Consider the following 16,209-nt stretch of genomic DNA (forward strand, 5'->3'; position numbering starts at 1 on the left):
TCTTTAAAGTGATATCTCATGCTGGATTATTATCCTCATCCCTATGTATCATTGATTTCTTATATTTGTACGGATTTACTCTCTATCTGTTTCCTACAGAAAGAGCTACCCAAGGATACATTTCTAGATGGAGGCTATTCTTTCTTTAAATAACTGGGTTAATTAGGGGTTTGGTTTGGTTTGTAAGAAAAACAGGTTATAGTAGTGATATAAAAAGATAATACTTGTCTTGCCATAAAATACTTGAGGCAGGACAACTGCCAAATAAAAAAGGATGCCTGAGCTGGGTGGAAAACCTGCAATTTAGTCTAAAGGAAAAGAAATTAACTCTTTGGTCCATATCTTCAAATGTAACTCCTTGTGCAAAAAACCCTAACAAGGGAGCGGGGAAGTGATAGTGAAAAGGGATTAAAATGGTTGACCTAGTGTACTTCAGGTCACAAAGACTGTGGCCTAATTCCCAGTCTGGGATGTTAATCTGGATCAGGCTTCCTTACGTCTATTCTTTAGCAAGAAAAAAAAATAAGTGCCAGCTAATTCATTATTTAATCACACTGAATTTGACCTTTCCTTATGTAACTGTTGTGTCTGAATTGACAGAGGCTTCATCATAGTGTTTTTGTTTAGCTTCGACTTGCTACATGAACCCATACATTCAGGTTTGTAGACTATGGGTTTAGGTTTTGGGGCAGTGCATAAAACAGGTCATTTCACAAGCCACAATTAAGATCTGGCTGTGCACTTGAATGTAGCTAATGAAAACTTATGAGCTCTCCTGTCAGTGACATACCTGCATAGTGCAAGGGTGCGTCCTTGTCCAGAGCGAAGAGTGGAGGGTTCAGTAGGACAGTGTTGTCATTCTCCATGACAATGCCTTGATACTCAGCTTCAATCCAAGGCTTGTGCTTGTTGGCTAAGAGCATTGGGAGTGCAAAAAGGATGATAAGCAACACAAAAATCAATATCCTCTGAGTTCTTATCCAATGACATTTATAATGTTTCTCATTATACCTCACTGGCAACAGCGATTCCTCTTAATTGTTTTCTCAAGTTGCATTTCATTCTGCCCCAGAGTAAACACTTGAAAAACTCAAACAATCCTGCCCCTGCCAATAACTTTAGTAACACAAATAAGGCTGCAAATTGTGCACAGTTCATTCAGGGAATGTGCATTGGGGCCAATATTCAGGAAGAACCGTTGCAGCATAACTGTACAGGTAGCCCTTGACTTACAACTGTTCATTTAGTGACCAAAGTTACAATGGCACTGGAAAAAGAGACTTATGACTGTTTTTCACACTTACGACCATTGCAGGATCCTAACAGTCACATAATCAAAATGCTAGGCAACTGACTCATATTTATGACGATTGAAGTGCCCTGGAGATCACGTGATCACTTTTTTGTAACCTTTTGAGGAGCCAAGTCAGTGGGGAAACCCTAATCATCCTATTACTAAGTTAACAACTACAGTGATTCACTTAACTGTGGAAAGAAAAGTCGTAAAATGGGGGGGAATCGCTTAACAAATGTCTTGCTTAGCAACAGCAATTTTGGACTCAGTTGTAGCTGTAAGTCGAAGGCTACTTGTTGTAGTTAGATGGGGGACTCAGAACGGGAGAGTCTATTAGTCAAATACGACCCGCAGTCCAAGATCAACATTCTGTGCCATACATTTTAAGCATGTCATCTATCAGCAGGGGCTGAAGCAAATCAGGATTTCTTTCCCCCCACCCCACCCCACCCCCAAGCAACTCCAATAGGCGCTCAAATGCTCCTCGGCGACAATGGGCCTCTCTAGAAAGTAGCCCAGTGTTTGTGCTGACATTTAAGCCAATTCACAGGGTCTGGGTGAGGTTAAATGGAGGTCACACAATGCCACCCTGAGCGCCCCCCCCTGCCCCCCCCCACCCCCCCGTGGAAAGGATTAGAAAAATGTATCATAATCCAGCCTAGAAAGGAGTGGTACATCCTGGTTACATCCTAAATCCTGCTGGTTTCCACTTGCCAGAGCAGAAAATATGGGGGATATTTACTGAGGCTTTTCAGCTCAGAGAATTGTGATAGATTGGAACAATGTCAATAGCAGATTTTCACTTGCAGAACAACGCTCAGTAGCTAAGGCCCCCTCCCTCTGGCAGGGTATCAAGAGAAGTATCAAGGGATTAGGAAGGTATTTTAATTCCTTAACGTGTTCCTTAAAGGGACAGACATTGTTTTACAATAGCAGCTTTCTCTTTTATTTGGCTAGGATTTTTATAAAGAGCATTATGGCTATAAAGCAAAGAGACTGCCTAGGAATTAGCTGATGATTTTCTATGGCTGTCACATCAGTCTTTAAAAACATATTTAATAATATTTATACAGCAAATGTTCAAGATTCAGAATGCAGATAATTTGAAAAATATCCTTGTATTTTCTTTAGTTTCATAGAGACAGGCGCTTACACATGTATGCTTTCTGTCCAAATTGATTTTTTAAAGTATAATTCAAAAGACTAAAATTAATATAAGATTAGTATTGATGCCTAGGTAGAAATCATAATACTCAGTGTATTTCTACACAATATAAATCTTGTAACTAAAATCCTTTCTGATTGGTGAATCTCCAGAAATACGTACATTTTAATTCAGGGTTCAGATAAGATAAAAATACACAGAGTCAAATCAGAAGGGAGCTTAAAACATCACAATTTGTTTGCTCTGACACAGTAATTCTAAAAAGAGAGCTTTTGACAGACACCTTTAACAAATGAAAGCAGATATACACGTCCCAGTAAAATATTGCAGGATACAATCTCTGTTGGGAAAGAATTTCCCTGAGGATGGGCTCCAGCACCAGCCTGAAAACTTGGGAGACTGAAGAGGAAATGAAGTTACTTATATTTAGTTTTCTTTCATCGTGACAAGATTAATTTAAGGCTTCGAGCAAAAAGCGTATTTCCAACATTCCCATCTCAAGGGAGCCCAATGGCTTGGGTACTCTCATTTCTGCCCTCTCTACGTTCTTCCACAGTCCTCGTGTCTCCTGCTCTGTCTTGGCACATGCCATTTTCCTTCTGGCCTCACTTCATGGCCTGAAATGCTAATCTTGTTGGCTGGAGCCAGTCCAGACTCAACAGTGAGGCTGCAGCCAGCAGGAGGCTCCGAAAAATGTCACAAGCCCAGAAATAGCAAATTAATCTTCATCGCACAACCTCCAGGGCAGGGAAAATGGAAGATGGAGATGAGAGAGAAGGGGAGAAATAATGTTATAAATTAACACTCCTCCCAACTAACCAATCCCTAGTAAACTGGGTCTCTAGAATTGGATCATAGTGTCCTAGTTACAACCCCCATCTCTCCACATTATATCCTCCAGGTAGAATTGTGTCCCATTCATTCATGATTGAGCAATCCTATGTCTACTTTAGGGACATTCAGAATTTAAGGACATTTTCCACAGGAGATTATTAGGAACTTTAGATAAAGCATCTGTGATTTGCCGCTGACATTAATGACCCTCAAACAGTTGGAGGTTAGTTCCATGAGAATATTTCAAGTGACATCATTAGAAATGACCCTGTAAGGTGAGCAAACCATCTCAGAAAAAGGACTTAAAGAGGTCAAAGTGGAGGCAGACATATTGGGCACAGGTGCTTTGACCATTCCCTGAAATTGCTATGTAAGAACATGGAGGGTTTATATAGATAATCTTCCTGTCGGGCTGGGTCAGTGTTTAGCATGAAGGAAATGCCATTTGGATTTTCCAGCTCAAGTACTTTGATGTATCTCATTGTACTCTATGCCAGTTTCAAGATTATTTGCTGCTCTTTTATCCTTGATAATTTCTTGATGGGGCTTTTTAGCCAGAAATGCAAGCAGATTCTTCCATGAGAAGTAAAGCCAAACTTTACTTGGTGATAGTAAATATCACAAAATGCTTAGAATCAAGATTGTGGACCAGCAAGGACCATGTAGTCAAAAATATATTTTGTAGAGTATTAAAACACAGCATCACAAGTGCTGGTTAGAAAATGAAAATCTCTCACAGAACACAATATGTAACAGATTCTGTGGTAATAACTTCAAGGTAACAGTTGTGGCCATTAGCTCCAGTGGCTTTTGAACTGGTTTAGGCAAATCCATTCCTATCAGCAACCCATTATGCTAAACAGCAAAGAGATGGCCTAGGAAAACAGAGGCGGAGACAAAGAACAGGTGCAAAACATCATCTTCAGGTTCTGCCTGTTGGTCTCCAGAGGCTTCCAATTAGCCAGTTTGCAAAAGAGGTTGTGGGACTAGATGGTTTAATTTAGCCAAGAAGTTCTCTGGAAGCATTTATATTCATCAGATGGTATCATAGCTGAATTGAAAAAAATGCCTGGAAAGGGCTTCAGTTAGAGCCTTTCGAGCACTTTGCAACCAAAGCAAGATCGGAAGAATGAAAAATAACGTAAATCAGAACATGAGAGGTTTTTTAAAATGCTATACTGCGGCAGAGGAATCTGAAGCTTTAGGGTTATGGGTCTGAAAAGGCAGAAGAATGTAAATCGGGGTATTCATCTCACCAGATTGTTTTCAAACCTGCCATATTTAAACAAATAAATAATCCAGCCCAAGTTGCTCTTACAAGTATGTCTCTAAGGTATCTCACTTATATGACCTGCCCCTCTTTGGTACCCTTGTAAGACAAAGCTCTTGCCCCGTGGCCTTTGCTTCAAGCACAGAAAAGGGATGATTGCAACGGAAGGACAGTGAGCAGGTGAAGGAGACTTCACTGGTGAGGGATACTTTAACAAGGATCACAAGGCCAAGTCAACCTCGGTGGTGGTTACGTGCATTTAGAATCAGGGAGAGAGGTTCCACTCTATCTGCAGAACCAACAAGCGCACTGAATCCTAATGCTGCTGCATTGCTCCCCCTCTCCGATGCCAATTTTTTTAAGGAAGAAAGCCATGGTAATAGAAATCAAATGCCTTTTTCACACTCCTGTCTCCTTCCTTTGCTGCGGGCTGGTGCTGAACGATGACTCAATCTCCCCAAAATATGCAGGACCTTCAGCCCCTTCCTTTAGTTTCCATCCAATATTACTCTATTTCCCCAGGAACTCTTGTTCTTGCATTAAGACCTGTAAGCCCGGGTCAACCTAGCCATCTCTCTCATTATCAGGCACACAGATATACGGGCGGATATATGTCCTGTGTTCGTGTTCAGAATACCGAAGCTATAAACACAATGGTTTCCCTCTCCTTTGCTTGAAATTAGCAGATTTTGCAATAATGAACTACACGGACTGGCAAACCCACTAAGACCCTAAGGCTGCAAGGAAGAGAAGATGGCAACTAAGCCTAGAAACAGAGAGTGGGTAGCAAAGCAGCTCCATCACGTTTTGATCCTAAGAGACTAGGATACAGGAGGAGCCCTGGGAATTGCTGGGTGTGTGATAAACGCCAGGCAGAAAATGAACGTAGGGGAGAGATAAACAGGAGATGTAGAGGTGGGTTGGTGTGCAATCCAAGGAAGCAAAGCTAGGAACAAGGGGTGAGGGGAGGGCTCTGATGCTACAGAAGGAAGCAAGTGAGAAGATCCAGAGGAGCAAAAGCAGAGAAGCAGCGGGCAGCCCCACGGTTAGCGCCCAGCCCTATTTCTCCACCCGCTCTCAGCATTCCCGGGGAATGGATGGGATGGGTTAGAAGGCAGGCAGGCAGGCAGAAGAGCTGCGCTCCAGCTTTGGCCAGATGGGAGAGGCACGGAGGGCGCTCAAAGAGCTTCCCAGCCACACACCCACCCAGCCCAGCCCAGCCCAGCCCAGCCCAGCCCTCTCCTTGGGGAGTCCGGGCGCCTCGACTGGCTCACCTTTGTTGCCGAGGGCGCAGGAGACAAGGAGGAGGAGGAGGAGGAGGCGAGGGGCGGAGGCGAGGGGCATCCCCCAGCCCATTTTAGAAAAGCCTTGAAAATACCGCTCGCTGTCCGGGATAGGCTTGGTGGCTTGGGCTCGTTCGCCGAAGGAGAGTGCCTTGGCGGCTGTCGCTACGATCTGCTCCCACCCAGACCCAGGGGTCGGCTGTCGAGGCACTGCCCGGGACGGGGCGCCAACTGGAGCTCCCGGACGCCTCCTTTCTCCGGTCCGGCCCAGCCCCTGTACTGCAGCATGATGTCAGCAGCGCCCGACGCTGATTGATGGGCCCTCGCAGCCAATACGAGGGGCGCCCCAGCCAGGTGCTGCAGGAGGGGGAGGGGACCAAGACTTAGGGGTAGGGAGGGCGTGGGAAGGCCAGAAGGGAGGTGGGGGGGTGGATGAGCGCGGGCACGTGTGTGCACGCGAGCGCCTTGTCGCGTGCAGGCAAATAGACTAGGAACTTTAGAGGGACTTGCAGTTGGCAATGAGGGGTCTTTTTTTCCCCCCTCCGCTTTCTCAACCCCGTTTTCCGTCTGATTTGCTAGCGGGGAGGTCGGGGGAGTCAGGGGAAAGAAACGCACGCCCAGTTCGTGCACCGCAAGTTGAAATCCAAAGGACGCTGCTGGAAGGAAGGTCTCCCTCCCTCCCTCCCTCGCCCCCACCCCCGCCCGGCGATCTACTCTAGATTGGGCTGGCCACAGAAGGAGGCATCTCTCTGCTTTAGGATCTGAGAGCGGCGTGAGAAAGTTCGCAGTCAGACCTCTAGGTGTCTGCAGCTATCTTGCTATGATGGGGAGTGCGGAACAAATGTTGGTTCGCGCGTGAATGTTCCCAGCCGTGCGGTGTTGGCAGATGAAAGGGTAACTAACAGCCTCCCTCCCCCGTGAAATAAACCCTCCTGCCTGTGATGATCCTTCTCACACAGATTCCCATTTGCAACCTTCAACTGATAAACCAGATGTGCGTATCAGCCAGATTTCAGTTGGCTTTGGAGACGAGCCAGTCACTCAAAGGCAAAGAGTAATTTCCCACAGGCACTTATAAGCCGGGATGACTGGAAGGGTTATTGAGATTTGGCTGTGAGTAATTCACAGAACTATTGTCTGCGGTAAGTTGCATCCCTGATTCATTCACACACAAATACACCAACGGATGTGCCATATGCATGTGTAAATCAGCCTGAAGAAGGTGCTGAGTTTGCTTGGTGGGAGGGGAGCCTGTTTTCTTGGGCAACCTAAAGTAGCTGTGATTTGACCGCGAGCAGAATAGTTTGCTCTTCTTGGTTGTGAATTCAATACACAGAGTTGAGTCAGTCTCTTTTTTGCTTTCGGTCCCGCACAGAAATACCTTTCCTAGCGTGTATTCGGGGGTTACCATATAAATGCATGCGATGCCTTATAATGATTTTAAAAAGACAAGGTATAAACCTGAGACAGGGAACTCAGAATTCTTTCCAAAAACGACGAAGAAATGTTCTGGTTTCTACTCCCGGTCTGGGAAGAGTGCTTTTCCCCTCTTGAGAACAACTTCTCTCACCATCCATCTAGAAGTTAGCCTCGAAGGTTTGCGGAGTTTTTGAGGACAGACTCGCCTAGAAAACTGGGAAGCCATTTTGATGTTTACAGGTGGCCAAGGCTGGACAGGGGCATCCCAAGTGAGCAGCTGCTTCTCCTCATCTCATGCCTGTCATTAAACTGTCATTAAACTCTATGGCCGTGTCTTCACAATGTGCAGATGTAGACTCAAGTCAGAAATTATTGAATTGGCTGGGATCACATATAGCACTATTGGTAACTGCACTGTCAGGGTTGCCCAACAGCAGGAGCGGGTGCCCTTAGGCGGACGATTATTTGGAAAGAGGAAGTGTGCAGAAGGCAACAGGAGTAACTGCGGGCACTCTACAGGGGACTATTGAAGTAGTTAGAAATGTCTGCCTGCTAGAATAGTCTTCCAGTCGAGCTCAGCTCCTGGTGATTTCAAGGAAAGGCCAACTCAGCTTTCTTAGGAAGACAACCGAAACAGTTGTTGCCTTGACCGGGTTGCCGTTCAACGTACCCTTCTCTCGTAAACTTTGGGATTTACAAGTGGTCTCCTATCCACTTAGGAACCGGGCACGGGGCCTGATTAACTTGCACTTGGATAAAGAGAGGGGAGCGATTGGAGGTTTGCAAAGGTCGCCGTGTTTCTGTTGTTGTTTTTATCTGCCTCGTGGTTTTGTGTGGTATAAAGAGGAGAAAAGGAGAATAGCAGAGAAGAAAAGGGTTCTGGCGCGGCTTCCCCCGCCCGCGTGGGCTGGAGCGGAGTGACTCTTAGGGCGGCGGGACTCGGCACTACATAAAAGGCCGAGGGAGGGTTGGGAAAGAAGTCCAAGTCGAGGCGGCGGACCCAGCAGCGCTCCGGGTGCGGGCTGTTTTCTGCTGTTTCAGCTGCCGCCGCCTCTCTTCTCCCCGTCTTTCCGTCTTTCCTTCCTTCTTTCCCTCCCTCCTTCCCTCCTTTCTGTGAGCCTTCCTCCCGCTGCCCATTTTCTTCGTCCTGTGCCTTCGTCGTCCTCTTGCGCTGCGATGCCTCCCAATCTCAGCGGCTACTACCGCTTCGTGTCTCAGGACAATATGGAGAATTATCTCCGCGCTTTGGGTAAGCGAACCTTCCTCTCTCTCGGTTTTGTTTTCCCGCCATTTTCCGGCCGCCCAATTGCTCCCGATTAGTTTTGCGATGTTGGTGATGAAGGCTGGCGGGACTGGGTGGCGCCCAGAGCGCTTTCTCGCGGCTCCACCTGGTTTCAGGTGAACCGCCAACCCTCGGATGGCCGTAAACTGGGCAGAGTTAAATTCCAGTATCTTTCTTTACTCCTAAAAGGTTAGGATAATCTCCTCTTTCTAGGACTTTTCTTGATGGCTCCAATCTAATCCACCTTGCCCGATTTTAGAAGGGCTAAGCCGAGATGCTCCTGGCCAGAACTTGGATGGCAAAGCACCAGGGAGGAGCAGAGCTGACCTTAAGACAGAATAAAAGGGAAGCTGAAATGCCTTGGCAAACCACTTCCACCTTATCATGAAAACTACTGGGATGAGTCTACACCATCACCAGGAGCAATGCTTGATTCATGGAAACCTTGCCCTTCCCAATAACTAACATCAATATCAATTTATATTATGAACCCACAGCTCATTGTGACTCTAAAGGACCACAGCACTTTCCAATGCAACCTTACTGCTGTATTATAATAGGCGGGGAGAGAAATCTGCTGGAGGCCTCAAATTAATTCCTGGCAGAAGTGAGATTTAAATGGGGATTTCCTGATTTGTAGCTCAGGGGTTTAGTCACTGCTCTGTTTTTTAGGGCAGCTTGGTGAGAAGACAAGGCTGTTTAAACAATTGGGTTAAAAGAACTGACTTTGATTTAGTTGTGTGTGTTTTTTACTATGTTTGCTGCCTTGGATTGTTGGGGGAGGGAGGGAAGGTATGAATTAAACTGAGATTCTTGTTTTCATCTTCCTTTATTACTTGTCCAAAATGAGGAAGAACTGAGATAATGCATACCGTGAAATTGGATGTGGTTTCATGCAAAGATGTGGTTTCATGCATTGTTACTTACAGTATTCTGATTGCCTTTGGGGTACATAGATGCTACCCTTCAACATTTATTTAACTCTAGTCCTTGTAATCTCCTGGTTAGATATCAATGTGGCCCTGAGGAAGCTGGTTTGTCTCCTGAAGCCAGACAAGGAGATCATCCACACTGATGACCATATGACTATTCGCACCTTAACTTCTCTGAGAAACTATGTCATGGACTTTGACCTTGGGGTTGAGTTTGAAGAGGATCTGGGGCCAGTAGATGGCCGCAAGTGCCAGGTAAGAGACAAAGCCTTTGGTGAAATGTAGGGAGAAATTGGGTCAGTGCCTTTTCATAAGAAAGAGCTTCTGGATAGAAGAAACACATTGTTTACATTCAGATTCTTGATCCAGAGTTGAATTAGATCAACAAAGTTCTTCAGAGGCTGATTTTCTGCCAATTTCCAAGCAAGCAAGAGAGAGTTAATTCACACATTGATTCAGTCTTATTTATGCAAATAATCCAATTTTATGAATAGCCAGTTTACACCAGGACTTTTAAAACTATTCTTATGAGCAGTCTCTGTGATGATTGGAGAATTTCCTGTTCCCAAGACCTATAAGTCTCTCATGATAAACTGCTCACATGATGAAATAATTTGAACAAGTTTTTAATGCAAGCTAGAGCTTATCCATTATGTAAAATAAGCTCCATTTTAGCTGGCAAAGCTTGTGATTGGTAAAATGTATGTTGCAACAGAAACTTAATGACTCTTTCTTTCTGCAATACCAGGCAAGCAACAAACAAACACACAGGAAATTTATTAAAATCCGGATAACTCTGGATTGAATTCAGACTAATGCTGAGTAGTTTTGTAGGTAGAGCCAGGCACACTGCTACAGCTTAAGGAATGCATTAATTTATTTTGTGAATGAATCATTTCATTCATTTTTATAAATGAAAGATGAATAAACTATTCATCAGCTAAGCCAACCTGATCTTCTTTAAAACACATTGGATTATAGTTCCCATCATTCTCAGCCAGTTTGCTTGGATTGGGCTAAGCACACCATACTGCCTTAAAAAAACACTTTCTTGAAAGGAAGTTACAATGCAAGGGAAAGGACAGTGAATAACCCCAACAGACATTTTAAGGTTTAGATAAAATATGTCAAGTATTTAAAGTGCCTGGATTTATTATGGCAATTTTCAACAACACTGGAAGCTAGCCAGGATTTCTTCAGATTGCTGACGGAATTCAGAGAAAATGAATGACAGAACTAAGAAACATCATTTGGATTTTAAAAATGATTAACCCATATACTGTATGTGACTTTGAACCTTGGAAAAGTTAGCAGTGAGAATTGTTACTATGTCTATTCTTTTCTGGTTAAGAAAATACCCAGCTTTGGGTGTTTTCAAGTCAGAAGAAAAAGTCTCAGTGTTAATGGGATAGGTTGCACATCACCTGTAACCCACATTCATCACATATTTCTCTTCCCATAGACCAGCCTTCCCCAAGCTAGGATCCCATGGCCCACCCAGAGGGTCTATAATTTAACTGCATTGCTGTGCTGGCTCTGAATGACAAACGTTGGTCATTTCTCACTTCTGCATCATGTTGGAGAAGAGATAATATTTTGTAGCTGTACCTAAACAAAATATTTTCATTGTAGCATGGGTTTAGAGAGAGGTGTCGCTTTTTGTTTTGTTTTGGGTTTTTTTTGTTAAAGAATTGGGAAGAAACCCCTTGTCTTGGATTGGTCTAGGGTCCCTAGTTCAAAATTAAGCTTAGGGATAGGATTAAGACTTCTCTCCCCTCCAGCTATCTGGAACAACGGCTTTCTTTTGCATTCCGGGAAGCCCTAATTTTTTTCTTAACAGGGTGGCTCGGTTCTGGGGAAATCAACATGCTCTGAGGAGGGAAAATCACAACAGTTATGGAACACAAATGTTTAGAAGCTTAAATTCTGCCATGTACCTACTTTAGTCGTGGAATAGAAAAGCCGCTTATTTGGGGTCTGCATCCATTGAGGTTAAGGCAGAATAGTTCTCATGGGGATTTGCACACATAAGATTTTTAGCCATCGCTTCACTTCCCATTTCTGTCTGTAACAAAATCAACAATGTGGTTAAGATAAGACTCTCTCCTAGTGTCCTGGATGGCTGCATTACCCAGAACTGCTTTTATTTTACGCATTTTAAGTGATGTCATTGCCCCTTTCTCTTTTCTCTCTCCCCCACCCCCCCTTGCTCCCTCCTGCTGCTTTCAGACAACCGTTTACTGGGATGGAGATCAGCTGGTGTGTGAACAGAAAGGGGAGAAACAGAATCGGGGCTGGAGGCACTGGCTAGAAGGGGATCAACTGCATCTGGTAAGGAGGAGTGAGCAATTTTTCCCACTTCCGCCCCCATTTCCAAAAGCACAGAATGGGTCGTCTTCCCCACTCCCGGCTCAGAAAAACCAAGAAGTCGGCCAACTTCTGTGTGCTTTCTCAGGGAGGCAATGGCCTCTTGACAAAAACATCCTTCCCAAGAGTTCAAAAGTTCAGTCGGCTGAGCAAGGGAGCCACCCATTGTCCGCACTCTTCTTTGAAATTTGACCACGGCTCCTGGGGCACCAGGGAAGGAGAGGAAATCAAAGCAAAGCATCCCCTGTGCCTGATGCCCAGAATTTTAGCCTTGGTGCTAGCAAACAACATGTTTTTTTTACAGCCGCCCTCAGGTAAGTGGTTCCAGTGGCAGTTTGGCAGACATGGCTTTTTCTGGTCTTTCTGAGCTGTGTCCTCTCTACGCAGTTCATGGCCTTTCCCTCTAGCACAGGCTGCTGTGTCAAGTATGTAAGGAATGCTGACATCTGGGCTGAATAAATACTCCAAAAACCTGGGAAAAAATTGAATTGTGATAATTGTGCAGAGAAAAAGTAGATTGCAGTACATTCTGAAAGATAGCCCGGTCTTACTGAAAAGCGTGCCACAAAATTTCCAGCAAATATAAAATGACTTGAAAGTCAGGGGTGATTTGATGAGAGTGTGAGAAAACAGATTCTTGGTAGTGTAAGATAAACATCCCTCTCACCAGATCTCCCCATCCAATAACAATCTTAAACATTCTTTACTTAAAAGAACACTTAAGTAATGTTTCTGCATTTTTAAATAATAGCACACTAATAGTGTACTTCATAATAATGCTAATTTAATTATGAAGCCTTATCTTAAATAATGGAATATAAGACTAATAATAAGAGTACTAAATTAAGCATTCTCTTCAGTCTCATCCCAAACCATATGGACAGAATACCCTAACTACAATTCTACAGTGTTCTTCAGCTCACTGGCACTCCCTTAAAGCTAGAAAGTTGGAAAAGAATAAATCCAAGCACAACCAATTGCAGACAGCTAGAGAACAGCTAGGTGAAAATTCACTTGCACTTTTCAGCATGAAATAATCGGTTTTTCCTCAGCCAGCCACTGGTGAATTCTGGGAGTTGAAGTCCTCACGTCTTAAAGTTGCTAAAGCTGAGAAACACTCCTCTAATGCTTCCAACTAAGAGGTGGAATTAAGTAATTTTAGACTCTGAACTTAGTGGTTTTGCCCCTTATCCATAGAGGAAAGCAAACGTGTGGAATATTCTATGTCAGCTCTGGCAGGTATGGGCTTGCTCCGGAATTCTCTCCTGGTAGCATTCCTTATTGAAACAAGCTGTTTCCGTACTATAGTACAAATTCTTGGATCATACATTCTGAAAGAAACAGTAAAGTACTTAAGACTGTGATGGAGTGGGTACAAATCCACCTCAGAAGTTTTCCTTTGAAATTAAAGTGAATAGGCATGAATATGCTTACAAAAAAAATATTTTCTTCAATGAATGTTGAACTGCTTAACTTCTTGGTGGATTGTCTCTCCTGTTGATGGTGGTGGAGGGGCAACAGGTTTGCCTTATCTAGTTGAATCCAAAACCTGTGAGATTTACCAAGTAGCTACTTTCAAAAGCAAGTAGGAGCCCCAAGGAGATGGAAACTTGGCACAAGACACATAAAGCAGAAATGTCATTTGGTTGACTCTTTCCCCATGCCCCTGCTACCTTATTTTAGGATAGTTAGATTACTTTTGTAGATTTGAAAGCAGCCAGTTACTAAAAATATCCACGACAAATCTTTTTGTAGGCCTTTGAAGTTTGCCGGGAAGCATCCCCTTTCCCCAGTATCTGATACAACAGCCTTATGCTTCAAAATCTTTTTTTTGTGTGAATTTTTTTTGTGTGAATGAATATTTATGTTGAGCAATACAAGCCATTTTTGTAAACTCTTTTTTTCTGCTGAAATGTAGCTTGGGACATTGCTTTCAGCACTTCCCTTTATTATAGGCATAGAGAATTGTATAACTGGAAAACTGGAAATTAATGAAGAAGGTTGTCTGTAGGTTTGGAAGGTGCAAAGTAGAGATGTTCGCACTGAGATTTCTGTAGTACTTCTATTGATGGTGATTGTTAGGAAAAACGGGCCTTCCGGAAATACCGGAAGTGCCAAAACAGGCCCGTTTTTTGCCCTCCTGAGGCTGCAGAGGCTTTCTTCAAGCCTCCGGGAGGGCGAAAATGGCCTCAAATGGCCTGAAAATCAGCTGGGAGGCATATGCATGCGCAATGCAGGTAAGGGGCGCAGGGCAGGGGTATTGCACATGCATGCATGGGGGGCAGGGCGCATTGCATTGTGGGTGCTGGCACGCATGCGTGCGTGCTTTTGGCACACCACAACAAAAAGGAACGCCATCACTGCTCAAGCATAACTGTATTTCCTGCTTCTTGACTGACCTTTTCTCTTCTAGCGCATGACAGCAGAGAATGAGGTTTGTGTCCAGGTTTTCCAGAAAGTGAAGTGACCTCAAACATAGTGCCTATCTGGTGTGATGTGCCAACTTCCGTTCTGGTATTGGGGACCAAACCAGAAGCAGAATTAAGCAAACTATTCATATCTTTTCCTAACCTTTCATCTTTGGATTAAAAGAATACAGATGACCAAATCTGTGCATTTTTTTTATTGGTGGCTGAGACATGTAAGCAATATGGTTCCAATCATCTTCTTGCTTTTCAGATTAAAACTTCCATCTTAACTATTTCTCTCTGAAGTGGCAGACTGTATTTTGACTGCATCATTATAATTTGTAGTGGGGCCTCATGCAGCTAATTTATTTATCCAAACTCAAACATCTTGCAATGCGGATTGCAGTTTGATCATCTTAAGAATATGGGTTCTCCTGACAGTACAAAAAATTATCTTTGCATATATATTGTTACAGAGCCATACTTAGTGCTGGGATAAGACAGCATCCCACATAAATGTGGCCAGGTAAGTGATAATTTCTTTGCATCAGGAAAAAAAATAGCAAGAAAACCTACGCTGGCAACCAAACTCTTCTATAGGTGAGGAGGGCTTGTGAATAGGTTTCAGAAACGAAATGACTTTGTTTATGGATTAAAGAAATTGAGCAAGCATCGTAAAAAAGGATATTGGAACTTTACAAAAGAGAAATCCTTTCAGAATAAGAGTTCTGGCATCCTAAGCAGGAGAAGGAAGTGATTTATCACATCAAATTCTCTGCCTGAGAACTTTGGTAGGAGGAGATTGTTAAATAATGAGCGGAGCCATGAAATCCTTTCAGTTTAGGAAGGAAATAGAGAAACACTGATGCTCGATAAATCAGAGAAGAATAGCACAAGGCTACTCTGGAAGCTTCTTAAAGGTTTGCTTTGACCAGGAGCAGAAATTTTGCACATTGGCTGAAGGGAAGCTGTAGCTTAGCAGTTGGCACATTAGATTTGCTTCTTGTCGAAGTATGGCTCTGTGGTTTTCAAGAAGTGTATTCCTTGCTGCTGATTTCAGTACTGACTGATCATATTCAAATGACTCTGTACATCCCAGTCATTGCCTTGACTCCATTGGTCCTGCTTGGCCGGTCTCACTTGAGTTCTTTGAAATAAAAGTTACTTCAAGCAAATCAATCATTCAGCAGTATTTTCCCAAAAGTCAAAATGGTGGTTGCAATGGTGTGATCAAAGCCCTGCTTTGTTTTTATAAGCATCGTACAGATGGCACATAAAAACAGTTTGAGATTGGCTTGTACTGTGGTGGCCATTATTATTTTTTTAACCACATTCTGCAGACATCCCTGACTTTATTCCAGGCACTAACATTTGGTAATTCTGCTTCCTTTTTTCTGTAATTGTTAAATCTACTTGTACAAATACATCTACATTTACCAGATCTCCCGCCACATATAGATCATGCACCCCCATCCACGATCATACACTCCCCTTTCCCCTCAACTCATATAAACCACAAAGAAGAATCCCATGCTAGTAAATATGAATAATTCAGAAACTCTGTGGAGGAACAAAAGACATTCATCTTCATCTCCATAAATGATTTAGATGGGGGAGTAGAAGGGGAACTCATCAAATTTGCAGAGGACACTAAGCTGGGGGAAATTGCCAACATTTTAGATGATAGGCCCAAGATTCAGAAGGACTTTGACAGACTTAAACACTGGGCCTAACTCAACAAAATGCAATTAAGAGCTGAGAAAAATAAGGTCCTCCTACACATAGGCCAAAATCAAATGCACAGTTACAGAATAGGTGGTACCTGGCTCAACAATAGCTACTATGAGAGGGATGTTGGTGTTCAAAGTGACTGCCACTTAAGTATGAGCCAGCAGTGTGCTGCAGCTGCCAAACTACTAATGCAATACTAGGTTGCATCAACAGAGAGATAGTAT

The 16,209-nt window shown here is 43.6% G+C and overlaps 2 protein-coding genes across 4 annotated transcripts in view; one reads left to right on the plus strand and one right to left on the minus strand.

The window, feature by feature from the left end:
* Window positions 1-6,123, minus strand: part of CLSTN3 (calsyntenin 3) — a 41,129-nt gene extending 35,006 nt beyond the window's left edge. Inside the window, exons 1-2 of one of the 2 annotated variants that reach the window (XM_026713317.2) lie at window positions 5,838-6,123; window positions 791-913 (exon numbers count right to left, since the gene is read on the minus strand). In XM_026713317.2, the coding sequence (XP_026569102.1) occupies window positions 791-913; window positions 5,838-5,919 (205 nt within the window). In that variant the 5' untranslated portion in view covers window positions 5,920-6,123. The remainder of the gene's footprint in view (window positions 1-790; window positions 914-5,837) is intronic. The other variant, XM_026713318.2, reaches the window with a different exon arrangement.
* Window positions 6,124-7,710: 1,587 nt separating this feature from the next.
* On the plus strand, window positions 7,711-14,454 carry RBP5 (retinol binding protein 5). Of its 2 annotated transcripts, none has more exons than XM_026713343.2 (4): window positions 7,711-8,053; window positions 9,556-9,734; window positions 11,709-11,810; window positions 14,260-14,454. In XM_026713343.2, the coding sequence occupies exons 2-4, from the start codon at window positions 9,630-9,632 to the stop codon at window positions 14,311-14,313; spliced, it is 261 nt and encodes an 86-aa protein (XP_026569128.1). In that variant the 5' UTR covers window positions 7,711-8,053; window positions 9,556-9,629; the 3' UTR covers window positions 14,314-14,454. The 2 variants fall into 2 exon arrangements, with proteins under 2 accessions (XP_026569128.1, XP_026569127.1); XM_026713342.2 differs by having other exon boundaries at window positions 7,734-8,514.
* The last annotated feature ends 1,755 nt before the right edge of the window (window positions 14,455-16,209 follow it).

Source organism: Pseudonaja textilis, chromosome 2 (genome assembly GCF_049901715.1).
Source record: "Pseudonaja textilis isolate UNSWEBS1 chromosome 2, rPseTex1.2, whole genome shotgun sequence".
Classification (NCBI taxonomy): Eukaryota; Metazoa; Chordata; class Lepidosauria; order Squamata; family Elapidae; genus Pseudonaja; species Pseudonaja textilis.

What these genes read in the sequence shown, in the direction of transcription:
- RBP5 (XM_026713342.2), top strand. Translation starts at nt 8,442, where the DNA reads ATGCCTCCCAATCTCAGCGGCTACTACCGCTTCGTGTCTCAGGACAAT. An exon ending in GAATTATCTCCGCGCTTTGG is followed by an intron (nt 8,515 to 9,555) that starts GTAAGCGAACCT and finishes TCTCCTGGTTAG; the next exon opens with ATATCAATGTGGCCCTGAGG. An exon ending in TAGATGGCCGCAAGTGCCAG is followed by an intron (nt 9,735 to 11,708) that starts GTAAGAGACAAA and finishes TGCTGCTTTCAG; the next exon opens with ACAACCGTTTACTGGGATGG.